This window comes from Larus michahellis, unplaced genomic scaffold (assembly GCF_964199755.1).
Source record: "Larus michahellis unplaced genomic scaffold, bLarMic1.1 SCAFFOLD_69, whole genome shotgun sequence".
NCBI lineage: Eukaryota > Metazoa > Chordata > Aves > Charadriiformes > Laridae > Larus > Larus michahellis.
Genome location: NW_027436445.1, coordinates 1,014,746 through 1,037,992, shown reverse-complemented (window position 1 = coordinate 1,037,992; position 23,247 = coordinate 1,014,746). Strand labels below are relative to the sequence as shown.

Genomic DNA, 23,247 nt, shown 5'->3' with positions numbered 1-23,247 from the left:
GCACAAACCCGCTCCTCCTCCACAGCGCAATTCAGAGGGAGAGCCCAATTCAGGGCTCTGAACCAGTCACTGGAGAAACTTAAGTTCACCGTCGATACGTACGAAGGTTGCATATGCATTCGGTGACTAACATTACATGGCATGAATACTCAACCAGAGACTTGTGTAATTAAAACACGCAAATATTCAGTTGGTGGGGTCAAGAGAAACACCTTCCTTTTATGTGGAATTCTAAAAGCTGAGAACTGACATTAAAAAACGTTAAAACCAGGAAGATTTTCGATAGTATTGAAATATATAAAAATACGCATGACAGCTCACAGAGAAAGATCTATGGACGTATTGAATATCTACGACCAAGAAAAAAGAACATTTTAAGTTTTAAATTCCAGGTTTCCCTTGAATTTTGAAGGGTTTTGCAACATTGCCCTATAACCCCTGTATTTTACCCCAAGAGAAAGAATTCCTAATCTGAGTGTTCATGTATTTGTTACGTAACTGCCACGTGAAAAATGAAAAGCGAAGTCACAGCAGAAGTCCCCCGCAGTCTTACCCCATTCGTTGGGCAGTTCTTTATGTAGTGGCCAGGTTTTCCGCAACAAAAGCATATATAGGATGGTGGAGGTGTATCCCAGGGTTTGGTCACGTAACTAAAAGTTTTTTGAGAAAAGAAGAAAAAGGTATGCATGTGTCTCTCTTGTTCAAACAAATATCTCCACAATTTTTCCAGAATCTTCAAAGAACAGATTTGACATTATCGACACTTACTTGATTGGATCGTATTCACGGCAAGACTGTATCATCATAGCTTTTATTTTGTCTTCTTCGGAAGCATTGGCTTCAGCCAGATTGTCGGTCTGTTTAACAGGTAAGCATTTGACACACGCGTTAGAAACACATTTGCGCCCACACAGCCAGAGACGACACCACTCACCCCATCCTGTAAAGAGCAGCACAACGCTAGCTGGGGCTGCATGAGAACAGCTGCTTATAGAAAATACTGTTGTCCTGAAGATGTTCTGGGGAGTCCTTACGCCACCACATGACGTTGATGTGCCCGTTAACCTCCTGGAAAAGAGCATTCTTGGGCACTCAAAACCTTGGGTTCTGTTTGCACCTCACATAAAGACTTGTGTAACCACTCCAGTTTTCTTCCAAGCGGACTGAAGCCATGTGTAGAAAAAATTATGCTATGCAGTACTCTTCAACTGATTTTTAAGCTCCAGACTATTGGAAGGAGGAGATATCCACTGTACGTTTAATGAAGAAAGATGTATGCAATAATCGCTATTTACACTTTGCAGCGTTAAAAGGACACTCAACTCAAGAGTCGGGGAAGCTGCTTCTGCTCGCTGAAATTCAGCTCCAGACACAGAAGCGTTAAAAGGAATCAAGCTTTTTATAATCCCTCAGCAAGACAAAAGACTCTTTGCAGTAGAAGTTTGACCATCATGTGCTCTTGGCAGTCCAAACCGCGTGTTCTCCCCCTACTAACTTCTTCATATTAAGTGATTTAACTACAGTAAGCAAAACCTGCAGGTCTTTGCCAGTTGACTGTGTCCTTTTAACATACAAATTGTAATATAAGCCTTGTGCAGCACTAGATCTTCAAATTATTGAAGTCCGCTGGATTTATTTAAGCAGCATTTCTTAAAACGTTTTTATTAGACACAAGTGCAGTTACAAGCAGGGTCTAAGGGAGTACCTGTCAATGATTTGGACCTTCAGGTACCCATCCTTCAGATCAGCCACTCATGGGTTTGGTTTTATATGCATTCATTGACAAAAGCAACAAACTAGTTTCTACATTTTATTAATTGGTTGTTTCTTAGATGTAGTTTTTTCTCAACAGTAACATAATGCAGATGGACATCTCTGAAGTCATTTCCATTAACGTTTACAGAAAACTTTACAGATGCTTGACTCACGTGTTGGAACCCAAACGGTTTACAAAGCACGTCCAAAACCCACAAAACATTACTAGGAATAGACCAAAATTGAAATACAGCATTTAATACATCGTAGTAACAAACCAGAAGACTGATAACACATTGCCTCCATGCTAAGCCAGTCTGCACTAAAGAGGTTAGAGAAAGTAACAGGTTTGAGCTGCCGTATTTTTCTGAAATACTTAAATTGTCTCAAAAGCTTAAACATGTACCCCACTTGGACAGTTTTTCACAGTTTAAAGTAAAACTTCACGTGAGGTTACAGATTTCACAAGGTGCAATCGCTAGAGCTTTCCCAGACAAAGTTACGCATTGTTGAGCAAAAAATGCAAACAGTTCCAGAGCAAAACACAGTATTACAACGGTTTCAGGAGGTCACAGCTGCTAATATGCCACACATACACATTGGTATATTCCGATAAACGATGAGGTACGTTTTCAGAATTTACACAGTCGGTGTGCAAACAAATTAGTCTGTGTTGTTCACAAGACAAATTTTGTGTTGTGAATTTATGAAGTTGTGCAACTCTCAAAGAATGGATCTGTAACTGTAATGACTGGCAATTGAGAAATAGCCGTGCAAGTGTCCGTGTTACAGTATTTTGGCTGGGGCAAAGCCCCCTGAAATGTCCATAACTTGCAGCCAGTTCCATTCTTCTGTAAAAAATGTTTTAGTTTCCAACACAAAATTAATGAGACATGTGAAAAATGGTAAACAGCGTCTGAAGGGCTTCTTTTTTGTGTCTTGAAGATGAGTAATCCTGCAACGTTATGTTGAGGCTGATAAGGTACTCCCCTTCTCTCTGCCCAAACTGGGAACTGCTCTTTACAGGATAGTATCGAAACACACATGCATTTTAAAGTTAAAATAAATACTTTAAATTATTAAAAATTAAATTTAAGTTTTGTTCACATTACAACAGCTATCCAGCTATAGACCACAGCATAAGATTTAAAAATATAAAGCAAACACTTTTTTTTGAGGGGGTAAGTATTTGACAAGATTTTTTTTATATATATATATATATATATATATTTACCTTCACAAGCTGGGCCAGAGAAAGAGGTGCAGGAGAGTCATCAATCTGTTCACAAAAAATGAGACACATATTCAAGTTCCACAATCAAAACACAGCGATAGTCAACCTCTACTCTAGGCTGAGAGCAGCACTATATCCTCTGAGCGACACTGAAAGAGGCGTTTCAAACCCGGTGTAATTTGTCTTTGGACAAAACAAAGTCCAAAACTATGAGGGCTTAGGAGTGCCTGTGTGGTTAATGAGAAGAAACTAAATGAATCAAACCCGCTTGAGATCAGCTGCTTGCTCCCAAATATCTCAGAGAGGGACCCTTGTCAAATGCTCACAACTGCTTAAAAGTCGAAGAGGTAAGGCGGCTGTCAATTTTCATCTGAAAAGGTTTTTAAAAAAATATTTATTTGAGAAGGACTCATCACTGCGGGAAACTTGCCTTCAGTGTAGTTTGTAAACTAATGGTTAATTTCACATCATTGATAAAAGCACGTGATTACGCTTCTAGGAACAGAGTACAGCTGCCTGTCAGAATAAAGCACCGGCACATCGGCCCTGGAACAGGAACTCTGCCCCTCCGCTCAAGAAGGTTAAAAATGCCACGCTTGCCATACCCCACCAAGCCCAAACAAAAACAGCAATCCAAACCATCAGCCAATAAAAAAGAATAAGCGGCTCAAATTACTGAAATGAAGGTGTTCACCACGACAGAGATCCTTGCAGTCACTGGCACAGCCACACTAAAAGGATCCCCTTCCTCGCTTTGGCTGTAGTAACAGCAGGAGGCAGCACACATTTGCAAGCGGGCAATGACAGCTAACGTAAGAGCAAGGCGATGAAGAAATAGCCAAAGAATAAGCTTTTGTGCATCCTTTTTCAAAAAGTCTTAACTAATTTTACGTTTCCCGCTCTACGGTACAACAATAATTGGCAAACTTCCCAGTGATTTATTCCTACCACACTAAGATCCAGGTTCTGCTTTGAAATACATACAGAAACCTGTGTATTTATTTCAAACAAAACAAAACAAAATCCCCACACTTTTGACCAAGACCTGAGGTAGATTTCAGACTAAAGCTAATTGTGTCTCCAACACTAGAAGCACCTGAGGCTGCGCTGATTTACAGTGAGAGAGAGGACATGTAAAGAGCAATGCAAGGCTTCTGCCCTCCCTCCTTTTGTTTTTTGGTGGCTTTTTTGAGACACCTCTGTTGGCTGGTGGTAAGATGCCACTTAGAAATATAACGCAGACATGGCAGGGAACACACGAGCCTAAAAGAATGGTAACTTTATTTATGAGCATGTGACTTGTGTTTATACACGTGCTAGCAAGCAACGAGAAAAATAATGCTTTTCAAGAAATAAAACCCCATCTGAATCAGATCAAATACTATAAATGTGGCTTACATAAATTTGACTGGGTCAGTTAAACTAACTCCAACCCAACTGATCAGATCCAGTGATCCAGGGTTAGTGTAATGCCTCACACACCATTCTAGTGAAGAAATAAAGATGAAAAATTAAACGCTCCACACAGTAAGTTTTATACTACAAGGACTATTTTGAAACACACAGTTTCACACAGTATTCAAGCCAAGTGCCAAATCCAGACCTAGACCATTACAAGTCCAATACAAGTATTTCCCTGGGTTACTGATCTAGATTTTAGCAGCAGAATGACAGCGTTTTCAAACCTGAAGAAAAATGCTGCCCCTTTTCCCAATGTAAATTCAAAGTGGTGGTATACTAAAGAAAGGCTTAACCTTTGGGCAATGACAGCAGCATCCAACCCTGAGAACACCCAGATCCAAAACTGTACTGCAGGCAGAAGTTAAGAAAAGTGACAGGGATTTTACCCACAAATGCACCAGAGCGGCCAGGGGTGAGCGGCCCTGCTCCCTGCCCCGCAGGGGGACCCCGGGCACAGACCCCAGCCCCCCACACGCAGACCCCGGCCCCGCGCCTGCCTGGGCACCCAGAAGCTCCTTCCTCTTTGCGGGCAGCCTTTGGGCTCAGTGCTGCTCCGCGGGCAGGGATCATCTCCCAGGGCTCCAGCCTGGAAAGGGGCAGCGGAGGCACCAGCTCAGGCTGCGGGCAGCACCTGCCTGCTCCCGGCGAGCATCCTTCCGGCACCAGCCCAGGGACCCTGGGGTCCCCGGGGGATGTGTCCCCCGGTGCAGGGAGGCCCGATCCCAGCAGGGCATGAGCAGCCCAGAAAGGCTTCTCCCAGCCCCTGGCCTTGCAGGGGTGGGGGGAGAGGGTGAGCCGAGCTCCCAGCCCCGCGAGCTCCCCAGAGCAGGGTGCCCACCCCACTCCATCCCCGCGGTGCCTGCTCCAGCCTGCCCGGGCGGTGGGGGTGCCCACCTCCCTGGAGTGGGGCCCTACCTCTGGCAGCGTAAGTGTCCCCTCCTTTAGGGCTTTCATGATAACTCCTTAATGTCAGCACACGCAGAGAGGTGTCGGGAGAAGGGAAGGGCTGGGTTTGTTGTTTGAGGTGTCAGGAGCAGGGGAAAATGGCTGCGTGGAGAGCAGGGGAGCAGTGCTGTGTTGTGCCCGTCGCCAGGCACCCGCAGTTGCAGCTGGAACACAGGCCATGGCAACGGGAGCGCAGTGGGGACGGGGACAAGCCCCCTTAAAGCAGGGGTAGCTCAATACATACATACCCCCCAAAGTCAATAATCCCAACACATTAGACTTCCTTCCTGTCTTAAGCGCTTCTTCCTAACCATGCCGTCACTTAACAAGTGGGTTTGCCCAGAGCACTGCAGACTGTCTTTGGGATGCTGGGGCAAGTGCAGCACGTCCTTCCGAAGAAGTCTGGATGTACTGACACGCCAAGGAAAAACCCAGCCCGTCCTCATGTACAAGTGCTAGCCCAGGCTCCAGGCGGCACCTTCTGGGCCTTTGAGCCACCGACCCCTCACCATCCTCCATTCCTTACCGTCTCACCACACAACAGCTCTTGCGGGTTAGTAGATGAGCAGCCAGAACAGAAGCCCAAGGGCAAAACCCCAGAGGAAACGCAGCTACAATTCTGAAAAGCAATCAACAGGTCCCAGTGACACCAAGGGGGTCGCTGCAGTCTACGGGCAGGGCTGGAACTTGTACTTCTGGTGGCATTTGTTCCAAGGCAGCTCCTACAGAGCAGACAGCCCTGCTGGGACAGGAGATGCCCTCTGCGTTGCCTCTGAGGATGGTGGGACCCTTGGAGGTTTCCTTGAGGTACACATTGAGCTTTACCCACAAATGCACCGGGCTATAACCTTGTGCCAGAATTTGTACACTGGGGTTTAGATATTTTCATTTGGAGACAAACTGCTTCATCAGATAAAGTGGAAAGATAAATGCAGAACTTCAGAATACCACTTTCTGTAGCAAGGATATGTAAATTCACGTCAACCTGTTAAAGACACTGCGGTACTCAGAGGGGCCCAAACAGTATCACTTCAATTGTACAGTTTTTAGGAACAAATGCCCAAGTATTTAAGGACATGAAAAGGAATCAGAACTGTCCTCAAAACCTATGGGATATGTTGGGTTCGGTATTTGTTGAGCCCCTGAGTCACAAGTAAGAAACAGTACCAAGTTTAGCAATAATGGTTTCTCAGTCGTTTTTGAAAACATTTTCAAAAAGCATTAGGCAAAAAAGTACTTAAAAACAGAAGCTAAGTGATACAATGTGAAAATGAAAAAACACAAAACTCTCTAAACAATTTTTATTGCAAGAAACAAAAACCCCACACCCCCATACAAGCATACATATTGGCTAGCTATAGACAGACAGATGTAGCACATCAGTGTGCAAACCTTGAACCGGCGTGATCTAAAAACCATCATATATCACCTGTTCAACACAAAGTCATACAGGAAATAGCCCAGCGTGTTCAATATGAAATACAATGCGTTACGAGGCACAAATACCAATATTCACATTCGAACTGCGCAAGCGATGGCATTACTCAGTCTTTACTATGCTGAATTAAATACACTGCAATTGCAATATATACAGTGTTTTACTGGAAAATATATGAAGTTAATGTTTGCAAAATTAACACAAGGCTATTTGTTTAGAATTTCCTTAGAATTTCTTGTTTAGAATTAAAGGTGTTGAAAAAAGGGTGAGATTGTGTTTTTACATACTGCTTTTGATGTTCCACTCACCGGCTCAGTTCCGCTTCTAGAAGAAATAAAGGTGATCAGAACTTAAAATAAAGCACTTGTACCAAACATAAAGCAGTGAAAACAGATTACAAAACCTGAACATCAAGACATTATGTTCTAAATAATCTAGTGAGTATGGGAATTCATTTGCATACATAAACTGTTCCCTCTTGGTACGCTCAGTGCAACTAATAAAACCCTCCAAAGTCACGTTTCTACTTGATCACAATTTATTTGGCCATACAATGGTTTCTTCATTTATTTACCCCAAAGAACATACTACAAGGCACGTAACGCATGTTTGAAGGCCTCTCCACCGTTACAGCACACTTTCATCATTCCCAAACATCAGCCCCTCTACCAGTGGTTTCTGCCATGTGTCCAGCTGAAGGAACAGAAAGCTCACCTGCCTGGTTAATTGTCAACCAATTAGCACAGCAGTGCTGGTCTGTCCTTATCCCCACGTACGGGTGTCTATTTGACCTTCGATGCCAACAGCATCTATCCTCTCATTTTGGGGCAGCATGACAATACCCGGGGAGGGTGCCATCCAGCCAGAAACGGAGGATGCATTGGCAAGGCAGCACTAAGCACACATATTTCAATACATAAGTTCACCCCCAAAGCAAGGCCATGTTTATAAGCACAAGGCTGCCGTGTCCAGAATTATGAGGGAGTGCCTGAAGGCATCTCCTCTGAGATGGAAACAAATTATGAGTTTACACTACAATGGCTATCCGTCGTTCCTATGAAACCAATAAAAGCAAACGCATATAATACGGGATCTCTCCACAGAGAGGAAACAGGATCTACAATTTGGGTCTCAGAAGAGCCAACCCCAAGAACAAACCCAGTAGGATCCTCTTAAAAGTTACCGTTGATGGAGTTGGAACCCCATCTCCCAGCAGGCCTAAAAATGTCAGCCGACTTCAGGACAGGTACAGTAACATCTGCCCCACGACGACAAACACTTACTGCAGCTTTAACGAGAGAGATACAATCGGAATGCCTCTGTAAACTAATATCCACTTAAAAAGTTCACACGTGGAAACCCCTAACAAAGAAGTCAATGCTTTATGGACACTCACGCAGCAGATGTTTTGCCGGCAGCTTTAACTCCTCCAACAGGGATTCTTCTAACAATTACCGACGAGTTCTTAGCAATCAGGGCATTGTCATCTGTGTATTCTGTAACAACATAAACACAGAAAAAAAATCAGCCAATGTGTAAGAATGCATATTAATTTGTAATTACATAGCACTCCAGAGGATCCTCTTACAGATATAAATGCAAAATTCTATGTGTAACAGCGCGCTGTTATCGTCTCAACATACTAACAGGACTTTTCAAGAAGCAGATACTTCTTCATTGAGTTGTGATTACATAATGGAAACAAAGAAACACACTTTGTAAAAATGGTATTACGTAAATTACAGTAATACTTTGTGGGGTAATATATTTATGAGCATCAATTTTTCACCTAAAACTTTGCTTTCGGTTTCCCAACTGACATAACAGAATCTCCGTGTTTGGCCCATTTCAAAACATTTTTTCTCCTGGTGATAATAACTGGGCCCATCACAGTTTATTGCCATCTAACATTCTGGTTTTAAGGCTCTGCTTTACACAGACCCAGCCGCTACAGAAGTGACATCAGCCAGGCAGCCATTCAGCCTGCTGGCATTTGTCAGGATGGAAGTTCATTAGCAACCGAAGACAAATTCAGAGACCCTTCTGCAGCAAAGCCCTTAAAGCAAATTAAACCTTTTTCAAAAGCTCTTCACAATTTTATTCAACGCTACGAGGAAAATCCAGGACTTCTGAAATGCATCTCTACCTACTCTGCGAGGCCCCCAGCACAAGTCACAGCTCCCGGTGGCGGCCGAATCTCATCATGGCTTCCCGCCCCGTTTCATCCCCGCCCCGCATCCCTGCCGGTGCCCCCCACACCCATGACACGGACCCCGGGTGGACTCGGGCCATGTGGGGCGACCTGCGGAGAGCCCCGCATGGCTCCCGCGGGCCGCCCCCACCACGGGGGGTCCCCGAGGCCCCGTGCTGCGCCCCACGCACCTGCTCCGGTCTGGGCGTTGCTGATCTGCAAGTCGCTGGTGGCCCCCTTCAGCTTCTCGTGGGCCATGATCTGGCGCTTGAGGTCCCGCAGGCAGATGTTCACGCCGCTGAAGATGACGCTGTCGTACACCAGCTTGGAGGCAAACTTGTAGTGGACGCACGACATGTTTGTGGCCAGGTGGTCCAGGGGCCACGGCGTCCACAGCGGTGCAAAGTGTGGCGGCCTCTGTGCTGGGTTGGGCTCACGGCAGCGCAGGGAAGGGCCCGCCGAGGGGCCGGGGAAAGCAGTGCTGGCTGAGCCCTGCTCCCTCTCTCGCACACAGTGTTGCCAGGCCTGGCCAGTCACTATGGCCACTGGGCAACGGCCCACTGCCCCCCTGCCATGCCTCAGGGGACCCAGCGCATCATGACAAAAGGGCTGTCACTGCCCCTGGCTGCTGGTGTACCTGCTGTCCCCCGGCCTGTCACCAGCCACTGTCCTGTCACCCCCCCTAAGTCTGCGGGGTCCCTCCTGTCACCCCCAGGCTGTCACCCCCAGGCTGTCACCCCCGCCGTCCCCTCCTCCCGGCAGCCAGACGAGGCAAGACAGCCTGGGGAGACGCAGCCGGCTCTGCCGTGTGGTGCCCGGCTGCCCGCACCGCAGGGCCAGCGAAGGCAGGGGACATCTCGGGGGTCTGAGTGTGCCTTGGGGCAGCTACCGAAAGGTCAGACAAAGGGGCCAATGACCACCCAGTTTATGGCCACAAGCCAATGTACTTCCCAACTCTGGCACACCCACAGCGGCGTGAACTCTGTCTGTAGAGGAGGGCTAAGAAGTCAGGAATGAACCATCAGCGTTAGGAGCTGCCCCAGGACAACCTTTCTTGTGTTCTCAACCATCAGAGCTGCTGCTGCAACAGCCCTAGCGCAGGAAATCATGCCTTGAATTACGAGGTCGAGTTCTGTTAAATAATATGCTATGGCTTGCAGGCGCATCTGGGCCAACTGGCTATTCCTTTCTGTTCATATTAATATAAAAGGCTTGTTGTGGTCTGGCAGGGCTGAGGAGGGAGCTTCCACGACTGCTTGGTTTAGATCTTTAAATGCCTTTTGGGTTTCCGGAGTCGGGAAACCCTTTTGATTTCAGTGCCGTCCTCTGTATAAAAGGCATCATTAATTTTGCTCTTGGTGCCAGTTTTCCTGTTAATAGTCATTTGGAAGCCCAGGTTTCAATATGGTAGCCTTGCTCATAAGCCTGTGGTGGATTATACCTATTCATTCCACAACTCGCCCATTGCCACAGTCCAAACTACAGCAGCAGAGGAAAAAAAGCCCCACTGTTGGATATGCACTAAAAGCCCATCCTCTGCCAGAAATACCCTCCTGGGAATCTGTCCCAGTGAATTCTCATCCGTACAGGGACGGGCATCTGTGTTACGAATTTTCACTGAGGAAAGGAAGGACACCAGCCTTCCACCAAGACGGGTTTGTCACTAGTCTAAAGGAGATCCCTGGCTATGCCTGGAGAGCAAACCTGTGGACAAGCTCACACACTCTCCAGGGGCTGGGGACTGGCAATGCCAATAGAGCTCTTAGGGCCATACCGACGAAAAGAGGAGTCTTATATCTGGAACCTTCCATAGATTTGTTCCTATGCCTAAAGGCAATCGGTTTTCCTCCACAGACAGGCTGGTCAGTCTCACCTCGGTGCCCAGCAGGATCATGGAGCAGATCTTCCTGGAAACTCTGCTAAGGCACATGGAAAATAGGGAGTGCAACGATAGGACACAGGGCAACGGTTTCAAATGGAAAGAGGGTAGATTTAGGTTGGATATCAGGAAGAAATTGTTTACTGTAAGGGTGGTGAGGCACTTGAAGAGGTTGCCCAGGGAAGTTGTCGATGCCCCAACCCTGGAAGTGTTCAAGGCCAGGCTGGGAGAGGCTTTGAGCAGCCTGGTCTAGTGGGTGGTGTCCCTGCCCAGGGCAGGGCGTTGGAACTAGATGATCTTTAGGGTCCCTTCCAACCCGAAACATTCTGTGATTCTGTGATTCTGTGATCAGTGACAGCCAACATGGCTTCATTAAGGGCACATGGTGCCTGACAAATTTGGTGGCCTTCTACAATGGGGTTACAGTGTTGGTGCATAAGGGAAGAGCAGCTGACATCATCTGACTGGACTCAGGCAAGGTATCTGACACTGTCCCACACGACATCCTTGTCTCTAAATTGGAGAGACATGGCTTTGACAGATGGACCACTCAGTAGATAAGGAATTGGCTGGATGGCTGCACTCAAAGAGTTGCGGTCAACAGCTTGATGACCAAGTGGTGAGCAGTGATGAATGGTGTTCTATTTAACATCTTTGTTGGTGACATGGATGTTCGGATTGAGTGCACCCTCAGCAAGTTCGCCGACAACACCAAGCCGTGTGGTACAGGCTGGAGGGGAGGCTGGAGCCATCCAGAGGGACCCGGACAGGCTGGAGAAGTGGGCCTGTGCGAGCCTCATGAAGTTTAATTGGGCCAAATGCAAGGTCCTACACGTGGGCTGGGGCAATCCCAAGCAAAAATAAAGGCTGGGAGGAGAATGGTTTGAGAGCAGCCCTGACGAGAAGGACTTGGAGGTGTTGGTGAATGAGAAGCTCAACATGACCCAGCAATGTGCACTCGCAGCCCAGAAAGCCAACCACATCCTCGGCTGCATCAAAAGAAGTGCGGCCAGCAGGTCGAGTGACATGATTCTGCCCCTCTACTCTGCTCTTGTGAGAACCCACCTGAAGTACCGCCTCCAGCTCTGGGGCCCCAAACATGAAAAGGACATGGAACTGTTGGAGTGAGTCCAGAGGAGACCATGAAGATGATCCGAGGGCTCAAGCCCCTCTGCTCTGAGGACAGGCTGAGAGAGTTGGGGCTGTTGAGCCTGGAGAAGAGAAGGCTCCGGGGAGACCTTATAGCGGCCTTCCAGTACTACCTAAAGGGGGCCTACAGGAAAGGTGGAGAGGGACTCTTGGTCAGGGAGTTGAGCAATAGCATGAGGGGAATGGTTTTAAAGTGAAAGAGGGTAGATTTAGATTAGATATTAAGAAGACATTCTTTACACCGAGGGTGGTGAGGTACTGGCACAGGCTGTCCAGAGAACTTGTGGATGCCCCATCCCTGGAATTGTTCAAGAACAGGCTGGATGGGGCTTTGAGCAGCCTGGTCTAGTGGGAGGTGTCCCTGCCAACAGCAGGGAGGTTGGACTAGATGATCTTTAAGGTCCCTTCTAACTCTAACCATTCTATGATTCTATGATTCGTCAGCAATGTTTCAAGTCACACAATACTCAGTCGCGTTACGAAATGTCACTAAACTTAATGACAGCAGCCTCTTTGCAGGTTTCTAACTCAAAAGCGAAAACCAAAAAGCCTGGTCCTTCCCTGTGGCTGGCGTCTTCCCATGGCTCTTGCTCAAGGCAGGAGAAATGACCCTGAATTTGGAAGTCCACGGAAATTTAGAAGTACGCATAGTCCTCTGGCAGTCATTACTTATGGGCCAGAAGTCAGAAACGAGTCGGACTGCACCAGAAGTGGCACTGCCCCACCTGCAGTAGACATATTGAACCAGAAATTATCATTTCAAGATAGAAAACACAACACAATCCAGCAAAACAGAAAAAAAAAACCCAGACAAAACATTGTACACAAAACAAAGACCCCTGTCTAAGCCCTAAAATGGTAAACAAGCTGAAAAAGGGGACTCTCCACAAAAAAAAGACCATGCAGACCATGAGATAATGTAAAAATAACATAACCCCTGGAAGCCAGGGCCAACACATCCCGATCCTGTACATAAAAGTAAAACCTGGGTTAAACACTCCTGGGGAGAAAGGCTGAGGCCCTCGGAGACTTTGAACTGGACAGCCATGGCCACCGGGCTTCAGCTCATCACTTCTGTGTCAGATGACCCTGTCCTCCCTGCGAGACCCCTCAGAGCAGCTGTACCCAGCTCCAGGGGGGCGGATACGGCCTCGGCATTATGGTGAGGTGCTTCCTGGGAGCAAGATCTCTCATGGGGGCACTGGGAAACCCTCCTCAGGCCTGGATGCCCAAGAAACATCTCTGCACTGCTCCACATCTCACCAAAACCAGGGACAGAGGAAGGCTGCTGTGGTGGCCTCCAAGAGAACCAGCTCACCTGGGCTGTTGTGCAGCCACCAGGTGCCTCTGCTGACAGGCGGGTCTCAGCGTTGCTCTGCAAACGGCTGCCACCTCCCTGCAGGATGCTCTCCAGTGCACGGTACGTCTGCACTGAGTCTTCTCGGGGATGAAGTCCCAAAGGGAGGGATGGGGTTTGCTCGGCCCCCATTCCCAGGGTGCCACAAGAGAGAGCTGCCACCCCCAAATCGTCTGTGTGACGTGGACACCACACCCAAGCTGCAGACATGGGTCAGGACAGCTCTGGGGAGCAGCAAGCCATTCTGCGGTGCCCCCAGCGCTGGCAGAAAGCAGAGCCGGAGACAACGGGGAGAAGCCCAGGGTAGCCAACGGCAGGGTGCAGCGCCTGCAGAAACACCCAGCTCCTTGAGCCTCGGCCCTGGGGCTGCAGCTCGGGGCTGGCACTGGCTGGGGCTTCGCTGGGAAAAAACAGGCAGGGGTGACCCTGACACCCCGCACATGTACCTCGTCCCACGATCTGGGAACACGTCCCTCTGCCCATCGCCTCCACGGGGTGCAGAAAGCAGCGCCGCTGGCCCTGGCGTGATCCTGAGCCATGTCTCAACAGATGAGTCTTTAACCAGCAGGCCTAAAAAGAGGGAAAATTGCCGAGAATTAAGCTGTGCTCAAGTTTTTGCAGTCAGTGTGATTTTTTGAGCTGCCTGGCGGTGCTGCTCCTGGGGAGTGCTCAAGACCCAGGGCGGCTGCCTGTACCTGCGAGCAGGCGGTGGAGTGTGCGCAGCGGGAGCCAGCGGTGGTTTGTGTGGCTGTTGGATGGGTTTGGGCTCTAAATGTGCCCAACCTAGTACGCCTGGTTCCTTTCTCCTTACAGGTTGTATTTAGAGCTTAAATGGTATTATTTTAAAAAGCAAAACCAACAAGCAAACAGAAAAACAGCTGGGCGATTCCCCCCCGCCCCGAGCTGGGCTTTTTCCCCGCAGTCCTGGCCACTCTGCAAGTTCATCACCAATATTAGGCAGCAGGACTGAGCCCAGGGAAGGGCTTTTGCTGGCAGCGCGTTCCTTGAGGCGCCTGGTAATGCCGCTGCCGGGGGGTGCTCAAGAAATGGAGTCAGTTGCCCGTAATTGCTATTTGTGGTCCCTCCTCGTCACTCTCTGTCTGGCTCCCTGCCCCCATCTTTTAATTCCTCCCTCTCTGTCTCTAGCCCATCACTATTTTTTTCTTTCTCTTTCTTTCTCTGGACGGCTCCCTGACCTTATGTTTTTCCTCCTTCCCTCTCTGCCATACAGCCTGTTTTTGTCTTTCTATATTTGTCTTTCTCTGTCTGGCTCCCTGTCTCTCCTATAGCCCGTTGCTATTTTTTCCCTTCTCTACATCTCTCTCTCCCACTCCCTGTCCCTCTCTCTTCTCTATCGCTCTGTCCACCTTCCTGGCCTCATCTTCCTGGCCCACCTTCCTGCCTGTCTGCCTGGCCCTTCCCTCTTCCCTCTGGGCCTCCATCCCGCTCTCCGTCCCCTTTTGCTCTTCCCCCACCTCAGCCCTGGAGGCCGTCGCTCTTCTGTCCTTCTCCGCCTCCTCGTCCTGACCCTGTCCCCCGCCCTCCATCTCTTTCCCGCTCTCTCCACCTGCCCATTCCTCACCGGGATTTCTCCTCCCTCCCCTCCCTGCCCAGCTCCCCCCTGCTCTCCCCGTTGTCCCTCTGTCCCTTCCCACCCCTCTCCGCCGCTCTCTCCCTCTCCGCCCTCCTCCTCCCGGCTCCACCGGGGCTCCGGGGCCTGGCCCTGGGCCGGGGCAGCCCCGGGGAGGCGGCCCTGGTTCCTGCGGGGGTCAGAGGGCAGGAAGGGGCGCCCCGGGGCACGCTGGGAGCTGTAGTCCCAGCATGAGGCTCCCGGCGGCCATCTTGTGTCAGGAGCTGCAGCCTCTGCTCCCGCCGTGGCCCGGTCGTGTAATTGCTGTGATTTTCACTCTCTAGAGATCACACATGCTCTTATTTTTCTGACCACCAGTCTTAAATAACACACACAAAACCTATAGTAAGCCCATCATGAAACAGCTAAAAATTCGGAGTCGTAAATTGTAGCCCGATCCTTTAGCACCATCAGTGCTGCTCACCTTTCCTTTCTGAAGGGGTAGATTACTGACCTTAATGGCTTATGTCCCTTCAGCACTGACCTTTCAGCCGATGTCTGCTGAAATTTACAGAGACAGGCTTGGTAACTGGCTGGGTATGGGTACTACTACTATGGGTACTATGGGTACTACTACTATGAGTACTATGGCTGGGTAACTATGGGTAACTATGGAACGAAAGAATTACCTTGGCATCGTTCTTCCTTCTTAGAGACCTGATTTATAGAAGGTTCCTGCATCAGCTGAAAAGGCAATGGATGTTTTGGAATCTTTTTCAGAGAATCAAATGGCCTAAAGACAATCATACATGAGCCGAAAAAGGCTAACATGAAGGCTGTGTATTAAGTGTATTTTTATTAACGGAGCTCTCTACCCATTAGAGTACAAACCATCTCATGGTGCCTGCAATATCAATTCACAGTGTCAAGGGAAAGTGGTTGGAACAGCATTCATGCATACATTTACGTCTCAGAATCCCATCTTTAACAACCACCTAAACTAAAACTAATACAGTCCAGTAACTGAGTCATGAACATTAGACGAAAGGGATGACGTTTCCACAGTGAAAGTAAGCTCTCCAGCGAGGGCATCTCTACTTTTCTCCAAGCACCCGTAGCCTTTAGCCTAGAGAAACAAAAACTAAGAGAAGAGATGATTGCTCTCATCAGTGGGGCAACTGCCAAAGGAGGGAACAAGGACTTGTGAAGGTAAAGAATGATACTGGCAGAAGGACAAAGAGATGTAGCCTGGAAGTGAATAAATTTGGGCTGGGAATCAGAAGAGAATTTCCAAGCGTCGGAGGAGTGAAATTCTGGGACAACGCTGCAATAAGAGACAGAGTGTGGTACAAAAGAAACTTGTTTTTAAAACAGCAATTAGTAAGATTAAGAACGTGATTATCCAAAGCACTTGCTGTGACAGCAGGGCTCCTTCCAGCTCTACCCTGGTGGTTCGATGCGATTGACCCTGTCTTTGATTAGAAAATCAACAGAAGGTGCAGCTAAAGGCAGGGAGTATGTTTTTGATTGAGAGACTTTGTAGAATTTATTAGGAAAACACCTCTTTCAGTCATAGAGAAAGGGAATAGTGGAGCAACTTGCCAGCCGGCCATTGCAACTGAACAATTACTCAAAATACAACAGTTTTGCAAGATGACTTTTTTTTTAGCTAGATAAGAACTAGAAATCATGGACAAATGTTAAAAGTAGTTAATTTTCAACTTGATTTTTAGTTTGGCGTTTGTTGGTGGTTTTTTTTAAAGTAAAAGCCCGTTGAGAAGGTCAGTCAGAATATGACCAGGTAAATACCACTTACTTTAGAGAGCCACATTGATTTCAAAAAATTGACCCAAAAAACCCACAAATCCAAACCAGTTTCTCCAATAATGGATTGATGGTGATGTTCATCTCATCATCCGTATGTCAGGACTTTTCACATCCTGATCAGGCAGCGACCTTTAACAGATGAATCGGCAAGCTAATTCTCCATTTGAGATCTCTTGATAACTGCTCGGATCTGTAAAATTGATGCATTTGGTTGCAACCCTCACTTTGGCAAGCTGCTTTTAAAACTGCAGTGGAGGCTAAAACCTGCTTTTTCTGTGCATAAGACAATAGTGCCATCTCGTGGGAAACACGCTGCTTTGTGCCTTATGGCGGGGAAAAAGAGCTTGGAACCTTTCTTCACACAAATACCTCCTCAAGACAAATAGATTTTTATTTTTCTTTAAGTTGGCTCCCTCCGGTTAGCACGTAGAATTCCATCTAAAATGCCCACTAACCTTTTGTGGGTAAGGTTCCGTAAGGATTCGCCTCTGCTCCAAGATGCTCTCCTACAAACCCCGGCCCCAGCGTCCTGTTTGGGTACAGCCCAGGAGGAGCAGGAGGGTCCCGCGGGCAGGAGGGAGAGCACCCAGCCCAGCTCCGGCTCTGCCCGCAGGCAGAGCAATGCTGCTCGGCGTCTGCCAGCAAGACCAGCCTCGCTGGGCAAGCACGTGCCACGAGTCCGCAGGTCTACTGTATGTGCAGAACATACACACACAGTTGCCAGTCACATCTCAACCCTGCTTCTCCTGTCGACATTTTTGGTCCATTTTATCTGATTTTGTGCCCCTCTACCTTTTTTGGCAGAGGTGAAACACAAACAGCACTTGACACACCGAAGAGCACTGGAAACCTTTTTACATTTAAAATATCATTCATCTTACAGAGGGAAAACAACGAGGATTCATCTGTTTCTTCCACGAGCAGTGGAAGAAGCATGGCAGGAACAAGGCCCTTTCTTCCAGAGAGCTCTGCCTGCATGGCTCCTTGGTGCAGAAGGGAACTGATTAACCCCAATTGGCTTCCTTTTACACAAAGCAGGGGTTAAACAAAAACCCTCTGCCTCCTTCAGATTCCAGCCTTTCCTGCAAGGCTTCTCCTCCTACCGCCACTCTGGTCCTCATCTGGGCCCTGGTCAACCTGCTTCTTGGTAAGCAAGTCAAGGTAAATGCCAGCACAGCTTTTTTTCCTAGATGCCTGTTAAAGGTTGTGAGTTCTGGAGCCACCAGATAGATATTAACCATTAACCAAAAAAGAATTAAATAGGATCCTGTATTCACAGCAAGTTTCCGTTTGCAGCCTGCAGTCAGTGCTTCAAGATGCTCAAGAATGAATCTCAGGCTGGTACTTCCATGATGCTCTTGGTTCAGCATGACCGACAAAGCCGAGCGTCAGGAAAAATGGTAAACTATTACCTTCATTTATCATTTGTATGCTTTTGCCAGTATTATAAAATTGGGATTTCTATTTTAAAATACCAGTATAATAAAATAAGAAGAAACCGTCACACCTACCAATTTTGTCTTCCCGTATGAGGCTCTGGACTGTTTCCCTGGACTGTTATGCATGTAGGGTAAGACAAACACACGCTCCCAAGCTTAAAATTCCTGAGGTGGACAATCTATCACAACTCTTGATAAATTGTGCTGGTATAGTTACAACAGTATCCACAAAACAGACAAGCTTACAGAGAAGAGATGTCGCCTTGAGGTTTGGCATCAGATGTCCATTTGCAATAACAGCAATTGAGATCTTGTTTAATTTGATTTAAGCTAAATTCAGAGCAGGTCAGGTGCTGTTGGTGTGAGATACAAAGAGCTTAGGCTTGGTGTTTTATTAATTCTCTAACAAAATAACCAATTTACAACACAGTTTTGAGGTACTATTTTAAAACACCCTGTTCATTCAGACTAATTGAAACAGACATATTCTTTAGAGTCCAGTTAGTCATTCCTGAAATTCCAGTCTGGGTGAGAAAAACATACAGTACTAAATGGTATTAATCACCTGAAAATGGTTAAATTCAAAATTTCATACGCATTTCATTGATTTTATAGCTGAAGACGCTGAAAACAGTACTTCATTCAAAGCACAAGCTCTTCGGGTTGAGCAATACACCATACGCTGACTGGAAATGAGAATACTAATTGCATTTCTATCTTAAAGGACTGGCACAGCTCTATCTGCGTCCAGTTTTAGTTGCGTAGATTCCTGCCCAAATCACAGCAGCATGTGGAAATAATCGAGCTTCCTTTTCTGAGCGAAGGTGTGAGGTTCAGGATAAAGCTGAAGGCAGCGACAGTGTGCCTGGGGGAGGACTTTGCGCTGAACCAGCGAATGCTTCACATGCCCTCACGTCAGCAACTCACCTCAGCCTGAATAGTAATGCTTCGCTTCCTTGTGGCGTGTAAAGTGCTTCCAAAGAATAAAACATTCCATCGCTGATCGACACATAAAACCATAAAGCACTGATAAAGGTTTGGGAAAAGAAAGTCTGTCTACGCAACGTGCACTACAAGCAGTATTACAACGTGAACAACTTACCCCAAAAGCAGTCATAAAGCTTATACCTAAGAAACAGAGGAAAAAAATGATAAAATAGCCCTTCAGATTTTCTGAATTTTACATTTGCGTCACAAGAGATTCTGATAAGTCTTGGTTGTAACTGCATATTCTAATATTTCCAAAACAATGAGTATAGAAATTTTATACAGTAAACTTTGTGTGATTTTTCTAAACTGCAACCTTTTGGCTTACTTTTTAATTAACACAGTACTTGAGAATCACACTTTACCAGAAAATAGACAAAACTTGAAAAAGACTTGTCACTTTTTTAAAACTGTTCATTTTTTATTAACTAAAATGACTCAGCCGTAAAAAGTGCAAAGTGTATAAAAGTCCATAGGGCAAAAGGGTTTCTGTGAATAGAGGATGATGCTTCCAAATAATAAACGTTTGTTTTGTCCATGCTGGTTTGGGGGCACATGTATCATCAACACAGAAGCAGGTTTTCACTGAAGGTCCTGAATGCAGTACACATAGGGAAGCGTCATATCTGCTTGTGATAAATTACATTCCTCTAATCTAGAATGCTAAATGCCAGCTACTGGAGTCAGTCGCCGAGGTGCGCTGGCCCCATCCGCAGCAGAGCGGCAGAGCTTGATGCACAGGGGGTCTCCTGAGGCAGGGAAAAGCCAGGGCGGTGGAGAGACCCACCAGGAGGCAGCAGCTCTGGTGGAAGATGCTGACAAGGTGTGGGCATTGACAGAGCCACAGCGGCTACCCCACACCGATAAAAACCGCCTGGGGACTAGAAGTGACCAGGAGCGCTGCAAGCAGAGTGTGGCACAGTCTGCGTGGCAGGGCATCATCGCTCTACCAGCTCAAAAGTTGAGCTCCATTGGTGGTCATCGCAGTCTCAGAAGGAGCAGAGCTACCGTATCCACCTGGCAGAAAGCCACGTCGTCTGCACTCACCGGAATGGATGTGGCAACCCAGACAGAGCTCCAGTGAAACCATGCGGGTCTTGGGCTGCCAGGGCTTGCCAGAGAATTTCCCTCGTAACGGAGGGCAGCTGTGAGAACAGCAGCGTGAGGTGTGACCAGGTGGACGATCAGCTCAGCTCAGTGACAGGGCTACGGGAGGTAGTAGAAAGGTTAAGGAGCATCAGGGAGTCCAACAAAGAGACAGACTGGTGGAATCATGCTCTGCCCTCCCTGAGACAGAAACAGGATCAGCCACCAGAAAAACCCCAACAAGATCAAGGGGATCCTGCAACCTCCCCCTGCCAGGCTATGACAGTAGCTTCAAGGAAAGAAGCGAATGGAGGCAAGTCCATGCCCAGGATGGATGGGGAACCCCCTCCTTGCCCAGCCCACCTTCCCAGGTGCCGCAACACATAGTCCAAGGGCCACCAGAAGAGACTTCAGGGCCTCGGGACGGTTGGTAAGGAAATCTGAACCACAGGGTATTTTCTCCTCTCTCCTTCCCGTTGTGGGCGGCAACATGGGAAGAAATAGATGGACACAGTCTATTCATACATGGCTCCGTGGCTGATGTCACCCACACAATTTTGGGGTTTTTGAGAATGGGGCGGCCTGCACAGCATGAGGCTTGCTGGCGTCAGATGGGATTCACCTTTCTGAAAGGGGGAACAGGGTCTTTGCTCACGAGTGAGCAGAGCTCATTGACAGAGCCTTAAACTAGGCTTGAAAGGGGAGGGGGACAATATCAGGCTTGCCTGTGACAAGCAGTGGGACAACACACCAAGGCAGAGGGTTGGGGTGCTAGTGCGGGCCCTCAGCCTGTTGCTCTGACACGTGCTGGGAACACTGGAGGACGCTTGAAGTCTTCCAGAGATGAGGGAATGGCTCCTGAGGTAATGGGGGGGAGCCAAAGGGGAGGAGTCAAGAGGGGGGGAGAAAAGAGGGGAACACCAGTGAATAGCTCAAAGGAATTAAGGTGTGTTCCTCTAAGAAAGTGACATGGCTGACAGACCAGCAAAAGTGCCTCGACACCAATGCCTGCAGCATGGGCAACAAACGGGAGAAGCTGGCAGCCACCGTGCTGCTGCAAAGCTGACACCTAGTTGCCATTACTCCGCGCTCACAGGTTCTCGTCGTGCTGGGGGACTTCCGCCACCCCGACAGCTGCTGGAAAAGCAGCCCGGCAAGCTGTAGGCAATCCAGGAGACTCCCAGAGCCGAGTTCCTTGAAGATAACTTCTTAAACCAGGTCACAGACAGCCCCACCAGAGGAGCGGCCATACTGGACCTGAAGGGCACCAATGCAAATGAGCTGCTAATGGGTGACATCAAGATTGGAGGCAGCCTGGGCTGCGGTGGTCGGGCGCTGGTGGAGTTCACAGTCCTGAGGGGTGTGGGCGTCAGGGGGAAGAGTAAAGTCAGGACCCTGAATCTCAGGAAAGCAAAATTCCAGCTCTTCAAAGAGCTGGTCAATAGGACCTTCCGGGACACTGATGAAAATCTAGTTCCTATGAAACTGATAGACATGGCACTTGCAGATTTGCATGAGGGACGTGTAAGTACAGGGAACATGGACTACAAATTCATACCAGTGCACACACGTGAGTTCAAAAGTTTTAAGCAAAGTCTTAACTGTCAGTAACGCTGAGTTTATTTAGAGAAAACAAATCCCTTCTGTCCACACTTCCACCCTTCCTTGCCCAGCAAGACTACAACGTGCTGCCTCCTGCTCTGCAGGTCATGGGCAACCCATTTCAGAACGGCCTCGAACACGGCCTCTTCTTTCACAGGGAGCTCATCCTTCTCCAGCAGGCATTCCAGCTCATTGAAGGAGAGCGCCAGAAACTCTGTGGACACCCTGGTCACCTCCTCGAAGTGATGCAGGATGAACTCGTGGGCTGCTTCTCGCAGGTCAGGACAGTAGTGGTAGCCTGTGAATCTCCAGATGCCGATGCAATTTTCCAAGCACATCTGGGATTTTAAAAACTCGCAGCACAGTCTGACGATGTCCAGGACGTTGAACTGGTCTGCCGCGATTAGCAAACATTCAACGTTGTCATCCGTGAGCGGCACTGTCCCGGTGTAGGCGTATTCCATGAGGAGCCTCATCATTTCAGAGGAAGTGCCGGGGATTTGATAGACCTTCCTCTCGGCATTGCTCCAGCTGCTGGAGAACAAAGCCCTGAAAAAAACAAAGCAGTGCTGGGGAAGAAAGCGGCCTTGCTGTGTGAAACCCTGACCCCATTATCCCCTGTGCCTCCTTCCCCGGGCACCAATTTGGGCACTAGCAGTAGCCATGCTGGGAGGCCATGGAGTTTTATGAAGGAATGTTTTACTAGCCGGTTGTCTTAACAAGGAGCCACAGGGCGAGCGGGCACCTTGCTTCAAAGAGAAGAGCAGAGAATAACGGTGTGTGGGGAAGGAAAACCTGCCGCCTGGCAGCAGAGCAGCCAGGCTGGCCACGCTCTCAGCCCTGCACCGTATCTGGGGCTTTGCCAGACCCCACTTCCAGCGCTGCTGTTCGATCTTAGCTTGTGGATGAATTTTGGTGTCCGGGGAGGTACCAGCACTAGGGGGAACTGCTGGAGGAGAGTTGGAGTGCCGAGGGAAGCGCTGGAGATACGCGAAGGCACAGCGTGGCACAGAGCAGGAAATACTGTTTGGCCCCATCCCCTCCTCCTTCAAGCACTCACCTGAAGTACGGACTGCAGCTAGAGAGGATCATCTTGTGAGCAATGAATTCAATGCCGTCCACGCTGATGATCCCATTGCCCAGCTTCCCTTCTGGGCAAAGCCCGTGGAAGGCGGTGCAAGCCACAGCGCTCATCTTCCTCTCCCTGGGTGAGGAGGAGTATGTGGTGCGAGCCAAGCTGTCCCCCACCTCGACGCCTGAGGCACTGGGAGATGCTTCTCTCTGGGGTGCTTACAGCACTTAGTCCTTGCCCTCCCTCCAACGTCAT

General features: G+C 48.3%; 2 protein-coding genes across 2 annotated transcripts in view; both read right to left on the bottom strand.

Moving 5' to 3' along the window:
• LOC141737450 (E3 ubiquitin-protein ligase RBBP6-like) overlaps positions 1-14,933 on the bottom strand; it is a 23,038-nt gene extending 8,105 nt beyond the window's left edge. Inside the window, 9 exon segments of the mRNA XM_074572153.1 lie at positions 554-650; positions 769-857; positions 2,990-3,034; positions 7,121-7,157; positions 8,230-8,329; positions 9,216-12,777; positions 13,371-13,736; positions 13,856-13,979; positions 14,105-14,933. Of these exon segments, the coding sequence (XP_074428254.1) occupies positions 554-650; positions 769-857; positions 2,990-3,034; positions 7,121-7,157; positions 8,230-8,329; positions 9,216-9,381 (534 nt within the window). The 5' untranslated portion in view covers positions 9,382-12,777; positions 13,371-13,736; positions 13,856-13,979; positions 14,105-14,933.
• LOC141737444 (kelch-like protein 10) lies at positions 13,623-23,247 on the bottom strand. The gene is made up of 8 exons (XM_074572140.1): positions 23,243-23,247; positions 22,981-23,124; positions 21,972-22,469; positions 21,571-21,671; positions 21,413-21,455; positions 19,348-19,373; positions 13,856-13,979; positions 13,623-13,809 (listed from the first exon to the last, which is right to left on the bottom strand). Exons 1-8 carry the CDS (start codon positions 23,245-23,247, stop codon positions 13,623-13,625), a joined length of 1,128 nt encoding a protein of 375 aa, XP_074428241.1.